General features: G+C 36.5%; 2 protein-coding genes across 2 annotated transcripts in view; both read right to left on the minus strand.

The window, feature by feature from the left end:
* The window catches only part of LOC107083357 (G-protein coupled receptor 55-like), a 4410-nt gene extending 1740 nt beyond the window's left edge, over positions 1–2670 (minus strand). Inside the window, exons 1-2 of the mRNA XM_015372501.1 lie at positions 2489–2670; positions 905–1640 (exon numbers count right to left, since the gene is read on the minus strand). Coding sequence (XP_015227987.1) covers positions 905–1640; positions 2489–2607 — 855 coding nt within the window. The 5' untranslated portion in view covers positions 2608–2670. The remainder of the gene's footprint in view (positions 1–904; positions 1641–2488) is intronic.
* Positions 2671–5122: 2452 nt separating this feature from the next.
* LOC107083339 (chromosome unknown open reading frame, human C2orf82) lies at positions 5123–11296 on the minus strand. The gene is made up of 3 exons (XM_015372478.1): positions 11132–11296; positions 6821–6982; positions 5123–5433 (listed from the first exon to the last, which is right to left on the minus strand). Exons 1-3 carry the CDS (start codon positions 11199–11201, stop codon positions 5324–5326), a joined length of 342 nt encoding a protein of 113 aa, XP_015227964.1. The 5' UTR covers positions 11202–11296; the 3' UTR covers positions 5123–5323.
* Positions 11297–12418: the final 1122 nt, after the last annotated feature.

Consider the following 12418-nt stretch of genomic DNA (forward strand, 5'->3'; position numbering starts at 1 on the left):
TATATATATATATATATATATATATATATATATATATATATATATGTGTATATAAATACCTATATATATAAATACACATCGTGTAATAATTCTGTTAAATAAGAGACTTCAGCTGATATATAAGGATGCAGTGTATATACTTTATATATACCCCATGCACCTTTCCTCCTTTCTTCTTTTTGACTATTGAGCCGATGTAACAAGGACATTTCTCCACTGTGAGATCAATAAAGTTTATCAATTATATATTTTAGAGTGTATATTAAGTTTCTCTCAGATGACCCTGAGAAATTTTTTTTCAAACAAGCAATTGCAAAAATATTTCATCTGTATATATTCACCACTTGCAGATGCATATAATGATTTTAACAATAATCTAACATCAGCAAACAGTACACACAGTTAGACAAGTTATTTATATGCTTTGTTATAAAAGTTAGTGTGATCTTAAAACCAAACATAAAGTTGTGAGATATACATATGTTTTGAATGTTATGTACATGAATTATTTTGTGTCTGTGGGAACAAAACTGAAGAATACACCAGAGACTCTGAGTCATTGCAATAGTGTGTAGTAGAGTAAAGCTGCAAGTCCACTGGTTTGTCATAAAGAAATAAGGGTGTGAGAAAAAGAATTTCACGTCCAGAAGATTCTCATTATGTCATTATGTTTAATTAGATAAATAGTCATCTTGAAATAACCTTTAAGCAAAAAACTAATTCAGCTGAATCTATCCAGTATTGTTTGATCTTTAAATCATCATCTGTTTATGTTAATTTAAATTGATTTACATGTATTTATCTAAAGACCTTATTTCTTAAAATTGTTTTAGTTTATTTTTATTTCTTTGTTTGTTCCTAAGTTTCTATATCTTCTTATCTCCGTATGAGCAGTGTGTCTCACCAGAAACTGCAGGAAGATGGCCAGATGGCTCGGCGTGAACGGCACCAAGAAGGCCCCCAGGCTGCTGTAGATGATCTTGATGCAGGCCTGGCTTTTTGGGCTACGTTGGCCAGACTCCTGAAGAACGCAGATGGTATGAACCGAACAGCTAACCACCACGAGCGCAGGCCCCAGAAAACCAAACACCTGCAAGCAAATGATCACCACTGGACTCCAGCCTTTCTCTGAAAACCTGTGGAAGCAGTGGAAGTCCTCTGTATAATTCTCCCTTAAGTTGTAGGTGACCGGAAAGACTGCAGAAGAAGTCAGAATCCAGATCCCCAGGGAGGCTAAGAAAGCTGCTCTGGGGGAGCGCAGCTGCTTGGCTTTGAATGGATAACATATTGCCAGCCACCTATCAATTGCTATGCACATAATCATGTAGATGCTGCCATATATGCCAAAAAAAAAAAGGTTTTCCAGAAAGGAACAGAACATCTGGGATCCGCCCGACCACTTGTAATTTGCAGCGTGCATTTTGAAGGGTAGAGGTAAGAGAAGGAGGAGGTCCATTAGAGCCAAGCTAGTCATGAAGATGGTTGTCTCAGTCCACTTTCGGAGGCACAAGCAAAACGCCATCAGAGCCGTCAGATTTAAAACTATCCCAATGCAGAATATAGGAATGTAGATGATCAGCTCTACATATTGCATCATTTTGTCAACATTTTCAGTTGAACAGGAGTTTGTGCTGTTGTTGCTGTAGAGAAACAGATTTGATCCGATTTCATCAGCCATGCCAAATATTTCAAAGAAAACATTTCATTGTGTGAAATGATTGTGTCTTTCCTGTCATTACTTTTAGTTCCCACACTGAACATTAAACATAAAGCAAGGCACTGAGGCAACTGAAACTTCTCAGATGTGTGGGTATGCGAGCTGCGGGCTCGTTTTTTCGTCCCCACTGTAAAAACTAGACAATGTAGCATGGGAACTCCTTACATACAACCGCTCGTCTTCTTCATCTAGACTGGTGATGTTAATCTGATTTAAGGGTACAGAGATACAGACTGATATATGTTGTAATTTGTGATGGAAATCACCTAGATAGTGTTTAGCATCTGCAGAATACGGATTATTTTGTTTTTAAATGGAGGTTTCATTGAGAGCAGCTACTACCAGGACTACTTTCCTTAGACTCTACCTTAGTGTGGTCCAACTATGGCGGCAAAGGCCACACAAAATCTAAAGTTATTTTTTATTTAAGGAGGAAATACAGAGGTCTAAATATAACAAATAGCTATGTGGTTAAAAATTTCCTTGCAGCTTGAACTCTTAAACTTAGAAACTACCAGTAGGTATCTATGCAGGAGCAGACTAGCAAAAGAATCAATTCTAAGACGTGAAAGGATTGCAGGACAAATTCTTCTTGCCAAGTTAAGTCTTTTGCATTAGAATTCAGTTGAATTAATAAGGACACCCTTTCGTACACCTTAACAAACCAATCTAACAGGTAAGCATTTGACATCAATGCATGAAGATTTACAATTGCTTTGTTTTATAATGTAACCTGAACAGGTGAAAATTTAAATCCAGTCTTGTTCTTACCTCATCATTGTCGCAAAGGAATTATGCCGTTTCTTTCTGTGTGTCTCTACAGTGCCAGACAGCTTCTGCTTTTCTGCCTCTTGTTGTTTCATCACCACTTCCTGCGTCATGCCACACATGTGTTTGCTTAGATGTGTTTTTTTTTTCAGCTGAACTTGTTCAGCAAGTCTTAAACTGCCATGGTATGAGTTCCCAATGTAAATGGTCACTTGCAAAGTGGCAAAATAAAAGCAAAGGTGGAGGAAGGAGATCTTTCTCAGACTTTAACGATGTTTCTACCTTACTTTGTTTGAAGCTATTTCAAAATCGATGTTGTTGAGCTATTTCACTCTGTGGGACAACATTTTTACAATGGGTGTCATATTATTAATCTGCCTGTGAAGCTTCTTATTCATTTTCATACCATATTTTTTTTTTTGTTGATATGCTTTTTCATTGGTTTCCACAGCGTTCAGGAACATTCAGCCAACACTTTCCAGTGAAAACCACAAATTTCCACCTGACCACCAACACTTATCTTCAACCAACACATTGATTGTGAAGCATTGCAGGCCACATTAAACTAAGGGAGTGATCACCTGACTATAAAGGCTCAAGGAGACTGTCGTTACCTAAAATACAACAGCACAATACGAGAAAAAAAAAAATTGAGATATGAAATTCAGGGAACATCAGTGCCAGTAAATGCCACCGGCTTCCTCTGACTGTTTATGTATTTGTTTTTTGTTTCCTCAAACTGAAATTTCCAGGTGATTATTTAGTCCTTTTAATACTGAGACATTTTATTCTTAAAGGTGTGACTTGAAATATCTCTTTAGTGGTTTATGCAATCTTTCTTCACTTTTTTTGATTTCATCTTAATCTTTTTACAGAAATGAGTAATTCAGGACTAAAAAGACCAAACTGTGATTCTTGAACAGGTAGGGGTGCTGACATTTTATCTTCCCATATCAAAGGGAATGAGTGAGCGCTTAGTTATAACTGACTGTGGGAAGCTGCAGAAGCAGATTTTTGACAGTGATTATGTTTGATGGTTTCCTGGTTTCATGTGATGAAATGACTTGACTGAATTGTAAGTGTGAGAATTTCTGTGTGGTCTTTTTTCTGTCGCTGGAAGATGGAGGTTTGAGCTTACCAAAGTCACCTCACAGAGGAATGCTATATGCTTGGACAGACTCACTGAGGGTGAAGCTTTCTGATTACTACTTTCACTTCAAAGGATGTCAGGAAACTTCTGTGAACTGAGGTGAGTCTGATACGTTAACTGCCATCTGCTGTTCTATAAAAGGTACTGTAAAGAGTCCAGAATGATTAACTCAAGCCTTGACTCTAAAAGCAGATTATTTTAAACACTTTTATGTAAGATCGATAGCTTGAGATTTGAAGATTTCTACACCCATTTAATTTGGAAAATACAATCAAATATGGACTGTATATTACTGAATACAATGGGTTGTAAATAATTCTGCATAACTGGACATAAATTGGAAACATTTAATATTTTAAACATTAAATGTTTTATATATAACACACTGAACAGATGTAATAAAATTATTTCCATGGCCAGTAATAAAAAAACAAAGCTTTTTGAAAACAGTTCATGTTTTAACATTACTTTGCATACTGCATGTTAATTAATATCTTTAAATACTCTTTACATCATCCATCTACACTTTATTTTGTATAAAGTGCATTTGAAACACATAGTAATTGATTAGAAATACTTAATTATCATTGTCATTATTATACTGATAATGAACTCCTATAGTTGCAGCACTTTGTACTACAGCTGGTGCTACTTTTTTCACTATTATCATCTTCATTTGTCTATGTCTGTTTAGAGGATATGTACCACTGTTGATTATAATGTTGTTTTTTTTCTGTTCTATTTCTAAAATATCTTATTACTTTAACAATAATTGTCTTGTCTTTGTGATGCTATATCACCTGAATAACTGCCATGGTGATCAATAGAGTAATGAATTGTCTCAGTGTCTAAGAGAAAGAAATATTGCAAGCTGTTTTTAAAATGTAATAAACACATATAGGAATCATCCATTGATGTACCAAAAATAATAACTGATGTTCACTCACAGTTTTACATGTAAAAAAACAAGACCAAAAATTTTCAATATTCAACACTTTTAACTTTAATTGTCTATTATTCAATAGAAATTAGGCAGGTGACATGTTAAGCTAAAAACTCAAGCAAATAGACAAAATTCTTTATCTCAGGAAAGAATGTGTGTGTGTGCGTTTGGGAGGGGGTTTTAAAATTATAGCATATCATTCACCTCACTTAGCAACTATTTCTATGTCCTAAACACTTTATAGTTATGTTCTCCTCTATTTTGACCCTTTAAATTCTTGCAGAAGTTATAATAAAAACTAAACTCCTTTCCTTGTTAAGGTTTTCTGGAACCAAAAAGAAATACATAGAACTTGAGACTCAACAGTAAGAAAAAAGGTATGTGAGAATAAGTAATATATGATATGTCCGTCCATCCATCCATCCATCCATGATAACATAAAAACAACACTCCAAGAATGAGCAAAAAAAGATGATTTGGGGAAAAGCACTGGAAAAGCCAGCCAGTTTTTGTTATTTTTCCACATTGAGCGGAACTGTCAATGTTTTTTTGTTTTTTTTTTGAAGGGACCTGCCATTTCTTCTGTGGCACAAACATCTCATCTCAAAACGAAATACGAGGGGGCGAGCTGAGGGTTTGATGTGAAAGACAAAAGGCAGAAACTCAAACTCTCACACAACTAAAAAAAAACACAGATACACACAAAGATACATCCATGCATACAAAAAGGGAGATGTTTTTCTCTCTAGGAGGCTGTGAACTTCCTGATGGTGATGACGATAAGGGCGAGGAGGACCGATGCTCCCAGGAACACTGCAATAACTATGGCTGTTATGGCCCCCGCTCCCAGAACACCTAGAAAACACACAAATTAACTTTAGATTGTTTTACAAACATTGCCATATTTTTTCTCTTTTACTTAAGTGTTACAGTTAATATAAACAGCTATTTTTATATATATAATAAAAGAATATATATAAAGGAATACTTTTTTTTTTAATAACAACACAATGGTCATGTTTATTCATTTATGTTTTTTCTGTCTTTCACACACAGACTACTTCTTCCTGTTATATTTTTGACATACTGATCCATAAACAGTTTGTTTTTAAAACTTCTTAAAAAGGTTGCATTTTAGGAAATCATCACTGTCTAATACTAGATAAATTTAACCAAAGTAAAAACGTTTAAATGATGAGGTTAGTTATAAAAGGAAAAGGTTTTCAAAACCAAGAGCTAGTTTAGTTTTACTGGCTAAAACAAGACCTGATTACTGCTAGGCATGAATAATAATGAGAAAGAACATGTCTGGCTGGATTTAACAAAGTTTCTGAAAAAATAGGAAACAACCTCAGTGACATCAGTAAGTCTGGACATTTTTAAATTGGATTTACAAAAATGTGTTTGAACCATTTCTGCGGTTTGCAAAGGGAGAAAAAGAAGCAGCATAGATGAACTTTACCAGGAGAGTAAAAGTGTTCTGCAGCTTTGTTTAGGGTCACAAAGATCAGAGTAGAGACTGGGCAACACGGCATTCATGGGAGAGTTTCAAGGTGACAACTACCGCTGACCAAAAAAGAAACACCTCAAAGCCATGACACATTTAACAAAAAATTACACTTAAATGAGGGCAGGGCATTTGGTAAAATGTGCCTAATGTAAAACTACTCAGCACTTTAATAACTTACCTATTAACAGTCAGCTAAATCAATAAGACTATTTCTCCACAGAGATGTAAAAGGCTCATTGCAAATAACTGCAAATGTCTTTTGGCAGTTGTTGCAGCAAATGGTGATACAATCATAAGTTAGGTTTTGATAGGCGAGGTTGGTTTACACAGCTGTTTTCTGATAATAAACTATATCATGAATCAAAATATAGATTTTGTAAATAGTCAGGATATTTCTACTACAGAATGTGTGACAACCTGTCTCATTTAGGTGCGACTTAAAGGGAAAAGAAGGATTAATAGCGGCCTAGTGTTTAGGGCATAGAGCTTGGAATCCTGAGGTTCTGAGTTCAAGCCCCACTCCCACAGACTGCCACTCTGGGTTCCTGAGCAAAGACCCTTAACCCCACACTGCTCCCTGGGCGCCCCACGGGGATGGGTTGAATACAGAGGTCAAGTAAAATGTTTAAGAAATGTATGGATTAATTTTTTTTTTTACAGTATATACTGTAGAGCATTAAAGGCTGTTTTATATGCTGGATCAACAAAATAAAAGTCTGGTTATGGTTTAACCTTCGTCCTCGTCCAGGATCGGTGGATGTGTGGAATCCTCAAACTCAAAGCTGTAGGTATGTGCTGAGATGTCCAGGAAAGGGTTTTTAGTTGTAACTTCAGTGGGAGGATCTCCAGACATGGCATCCTGCTGGTCTCTACTGGAAGCAGCCAACAGTGTCTCTGCACAGAAGAGAAAGAAACAAATAACCAAGCTTCTTTGACTACTTGAAGAACTGAGAATGAGGTAAATCCTAATGCTAATGGACGTACTTCTCTGCTTTGGAGACTTTGAGCGCTCACAGCAGCACTAGTCTGTAATTCTCTAAACAGTCTCTGTTCTGTCTCCAGGTCAGGTCTGAGTATAAAGATGCCTTTGTAACAGATGGACAGTTTCTCAGTTTGACTAACAGGTTGTCTAAGGATTTTTTTTTTTTCGCTCTAAGATTTAGGGTCCACAAAATGTAAGAGCAAACAACAAACACAGACCGTTGGTGACTGGGAATATGTTTAACCGTGTTTCCTCCTCTGTTCTTTTTTTTTATTTTTTTATCTACCAATCCAAATTCGGCCTCGGCTGCCAATCCTCCTCTTCCAGCGTGCGGCTTTTCACAATACAGCTGGACAGACAGAAGCTGTTTCTCTGAGACACATTTTTATTTGTCCGAAGTCAACATTTAGGGTGCAGCTTGTGGAAAAGTTAGTTGCTGTGGATGAACTTCAGAATAGCTTTGCTTTGAAAATTCAAGGGAAAACATATATAAACTCTTCAGGAGGCCCACCCATTTAGACACTAAGCAATTTACTCACCCAGTTCTTGACTACTTGCATTCCAGCACAACCATAATCAAAATATTTTTACATGCAGCATATTTAACACTTGGTATTTACTGTTAGGCCTCTCTCTCTCTCTAACCTAATCAGCAGTCTTCTAGTCATATACAAAATTAGAAAATAGAGTGAGTGGAGGCTTGATCATGAAGAAGTGTAATAAGATGTCAGATGCGGTATCTGCTAATATTCGTAACTCCAGTGTTTGATGTGCGTGTTTTGATGCTGCCTTGTTGACTGTGAGCAGCCTCCTGTCCCGGTGCTGGCTTCAGGTCTGGAGGCCCAGGCTCGTGGCCAGCATAGCCATCAATGAGGCCTTCAGCTGATGACACAAAAGGCAGCTTGTGCGGCCAAGCAGACCAACAGGCTTCAACCAGTAACGGCCGGACAGGCCGAAAGCAGGCAAAGCAAAACTTGTCAAAGTCAAACAAACTTGTTTATTAAATAGACCCTGTGTGTTAAAATGGCTGTAGTTCTGAGCACTGTGATTGAATGAAAATGTGAAAGAAACCAATGACATGATACTTTTTGTACTTCCTGGGTGTCTCTTGCCATGAGAGGTTTACTTTATTATTTCATGTTGGAAATATTAATTTAATCAATTTTTCTTTATTTACACATCTGAATGTTGAATTAACCTATCTAATGACACTCATTTGGGTTGAGTGAATCCTGCAAAGTCAATGACTTGATGTAATCAGTAATTTCACAATTTGTATGATTTGATTGAATTCCCTTCATAAATTACCTTAAATATATATATATAGTGAAGTGGTGCAATATATATAAACTGAATTAAATTGAACAGATGATAGACAATGTCTCATTCTCTCACATGACCATTATGTTTGTAACTGTGGAAGATTATCAAACTGTTAGAAAAGTCACTTTATCACATTCAACAACCTTAGAGTCTTGCTAGAAAAAAAAGAGCTTTGATTTAATCAATCAGTTTTATTTTGTTTTTGAAAAGGTTTAACAAATCCTCGTCTATTTATAAATTAATATAGAGCTAAATTTTTATGGGCTGTAGTGAGCTAATAATTTATTTTGTCTATTGTAATTAAAGTACAATTTTGTTATTTTTTGCTGAACTTAAAATTGCCTTTTAATTTTAGTAGCTCAACCATTTCTTTGTGATCTTTATGAATCTATGTAAAAATGTGCCATTGCCTTTCACCATAGGCCTTTTAATCATTTAGAGATGAGGGATAATGGCAAAAGTTCGCTTTAAATCAATTTATCAATCAGCTACTTTGTATATGAAGCTAACTGGCTGTAATTTATATGGAAGCAGAAGTTTGACTAAATCTGATTAGGTGTTCGTTTACTCTATTTGGATATGGTGCACACGTTTATTTCTGTTGCTAACTTAGCTTCTCCTCTTAAAGTGACATTCAGCTGCTCCATATCTAGTTTGTTCTTTATTGACAAAAATGTTCGAGTAGTCTTTGATTACTTAATTTTTTTTTTATACATTTATGGTATTTTTGTACTGATATTGGTTTGCAATGTAACTGATGGAAACTAAAAAGAAATTCTTTTTTACACATGCAAAATGTATTTATTCAGTTATTATCTGACTATAAACTAGAACATTAGTGCAGCTATGATTTTAATACACATCTTAAGCTGTTAAGCTGTATATTTGTTGCTTTAGGGTATATTCTTGCTATATACGCTTCCTATCCCACCAAACATTACTTCTTTTTAAAAGTAAGTGAAATAGAAGATAATTAGTTGCTAAATGTTGACTAAGATTTTAGTTTGTTAAACTTGCTTTTTAGTTTTAGAAAATTGTTTAGAAATTAAAAGTAATAATTCAAATTGTTTGCTTTTAAACAAATTAGTAACGTTATGCTTACTGCTTAAGGACTCTACTCTGTTACCGTACAGCACAGTTTTTTCTAATCTCAGCAAAATTCAGATTTGCCAGCGGTTAAATGTAACACCGACAGCGCTTTTTTTTTTTTTTACACCCACACATTCACGAAGTAAATGTTTAGACGATTTAGAGATGAGTATCTTGCTCTTGGAGATACGCAAAAATGGCACATGAAACACTGATCTGGCAGTGCTGTCGATTTTGCAGATGGAAAAAGTTGATAATATCACCATCATTCTTCTGATCGGATGCCTATTCTGTCTTCTAACCTCTTAGCATTGCTATAGTTTCATGTTAATGCACGGTACATGTTCTTCGGATCTCTGCAGGCCCTCATCTGTCACATCACACAAATCAAGGATTATTACTCATTACAGCTTGGAGGATACAGAAGGAACCTTTCAGACATTAGAAACACAGAAAACCATTTGTTGCTAACTCAGGGATCAGCATAAGGATTTCACACCAACCAGAGAGATGACCGGGAGTCCAGACAACTGTGTGTGAAAAGTAACCTTGCAGAGCCTCAGAGGTAGAAATGATGCATCCAAATATAGAGCTGGCATTACTGTCTGTGTCCTCGCTTCATCCTTCTATACCTACCACATGTAGTCCTAAGATTTTCCATAATAAAATGTTTGATTGATTGTTTTTTTGTTTTTCTTTTTACAAAATGTTATTTTTTTGTGAGATATGAATAAAAAAGTAAAAAACAAAAACAAAACATAAAGCTTGGGAAATTGCCTACCCTTTTATTGCAGTATTAGTGTCAGTTTCTTTCCTAATGCTGAACCAACAGATGAGGCAGCAAGTCACACTGTATTGTGGTCAAATCGTGTGGCATTACTGGATAAAAGCCACTATCCACATGACATCCCTGTCACTCACAACAAATTCACGTGAAAAGACTAAACAGAAACTCTTTTGTTTTTGGTTGGTTTTACTGATTCTACTCATCACAGCAGATATTTTGGTAGAGTTTTCTCTATAGATACATTAAGCAAAGAGAAAAATACCCTCCTTGGCCTCTTAAACACCACACTGACCGCTGGGACTAAGATTCAGTCTGCTGTGCTTTTAAAAGGCTACAATAGAGATACCACAAAAGAAAACCTCAAAAAAAGATAAATGAACATATATATTTATATATGTCCGCTGTTCTATGCGAACACATAGATGTCAAGTTAAAATGTCCCCCACACTGTAAAATAGCAAAAAATATCAAGCAGTGCCAGACTGAATCACTTCTGCTCAGGTTAAGGAAAAGGGGAAGTTTATTTTTTCTTATTTCATACCAACATCAGATATCATGAAAGCATGTGAGTCATCCTAACTGTCATAGAGGAGCTTTCACAGCTTTAACAACTGCTCAATTTACTTCTGACGACATGAAAAGATGTGCGTAATTCAGAAATGGCACAAACTCACACACCTTAGAAATAATAACTGAACTAAAAAGGCTATCAAATTACCTATAGTTTGAGAGAACATTGTTAAAACCCAGTATTTGGGGAAATTCAAGACTGAAAAAGTTGAATTCTATGAATTTAGGTACAGTTCTAAACTCATTGTTCCTGAAGAAGTAAATATGAAACTATGAAGAAAATCAGCTTTACCTGTGTGTGCAAGGGCTAACAGGACACTAAAGAGAAGCAGGACAACCCTGCAGATGCTGCTGTGACCCATGGCGGCTTTGAAGGATAAATATCTCCAAAATGTCTCAAGCAGGGACTTTGAACAAGTAGCTGACCCACGTTAGAACTACAGAAGGACCATAAAGAGAGAAAGGTCCTGAGCTAAGGGGGTGAGAGAAGAGGTGGGACTAGGTGTGCATTGGACTGTCAGGACAGTCCACACACTGTGCAAATGTGCAGAGCCAGCCCTCCAAAAAAACACCTCGGAATGAACAGAGTGGTCTACGGGGTAAACATTTGGTCAGCTGGGTGTGTGTGAATCATATCACAAAGATTTCTACCTGAAATGTTACTTATTCAACCTTCCAATAGATAAACCAAACAGAAAATATAAATAGAACATTAAAAAAGTGTTTAGCTTTTAATAAAGCATAATAAATCTAACTGATAAAAAGGGTCGGTTTTCCAGTGTTATGGTATATATAGATATATACTATATAGCTGTAGTGATTGATGCGGCCATCCCTAATCATTTAACCATCAGGAAAACTGAACATGAGAAATCGGAGAAATGCAAAGGTTTCAGAGGAGAGCTAGAGAGAACCTGGAAGGTGAGGGCAACTGAACATGGGGTCATGGCAGCACTGAGGGCAGTAAGCCCTACAGAGGAGAAGTGGCTCCAACAGATATCTGGAGAAACATCAGAGATCTCAGTCTGAAATATCCATTTAAGGGACAGTTAAGATACTGAGAAGAACCCCTTTAAGCTACCAGACCTGGCCAGTCAAGAATGGTCACAGAGTTGTTCCCAAGCAACTCCTTTGTTATTTTAGCTGTGTGCTTTGGGTTATTGTCTTGTTGGTGAAGGTGAACCTTCGGTCCAGTCTGTGGTCCTGCACAGTCTGGAAGTGCTTTGCTTCTAGGATATCTCTGTACTTGGCCGCATTCATCTCTCCATCAATTGCAACCAGTCAGTCTCTCCCTGCAACTGAAAAACACCCCTATAGCATGATGTTACCACCACCATGTTTCACTGTTGGGGTTGTATTGGGCAGGTGATGAACAGTGCCCGGTTTTCTACATACCACTTAGAATTAGTGCCAAAAAGTTCAACCTTGGTCTCATCAGACCAGAGAATTTTCTTTCTCATAGTCTGGGAGTCCTTCATGTGTTTTTTGGCAAACTCTATGCAGGCTTTCATATGTCTTGCACTGAGGAGAGGCTTCCGTCGGGCCACTCTGCCATAAAGCCCCAACTGGTAGAGGGCTG

This window comes from Cyprinodon variegatus, unplaced genomic scaffold (assembly GCF_000732505.1).
Source record: "Cyprinodon variegatus isolate N-32 unplaced genomic scaffold, C_variegatus-1.0 Scaffold73, whole genome shotgun sequence".
NCBI classification, from domain to species: domain Eukaryota; kingdom Metazoa; phylum Chordata; class Actinopteri; order Cyprinodontiformes; family Cyprinodontidae; genus Cyprinodon; species Cyprinodon variegatus.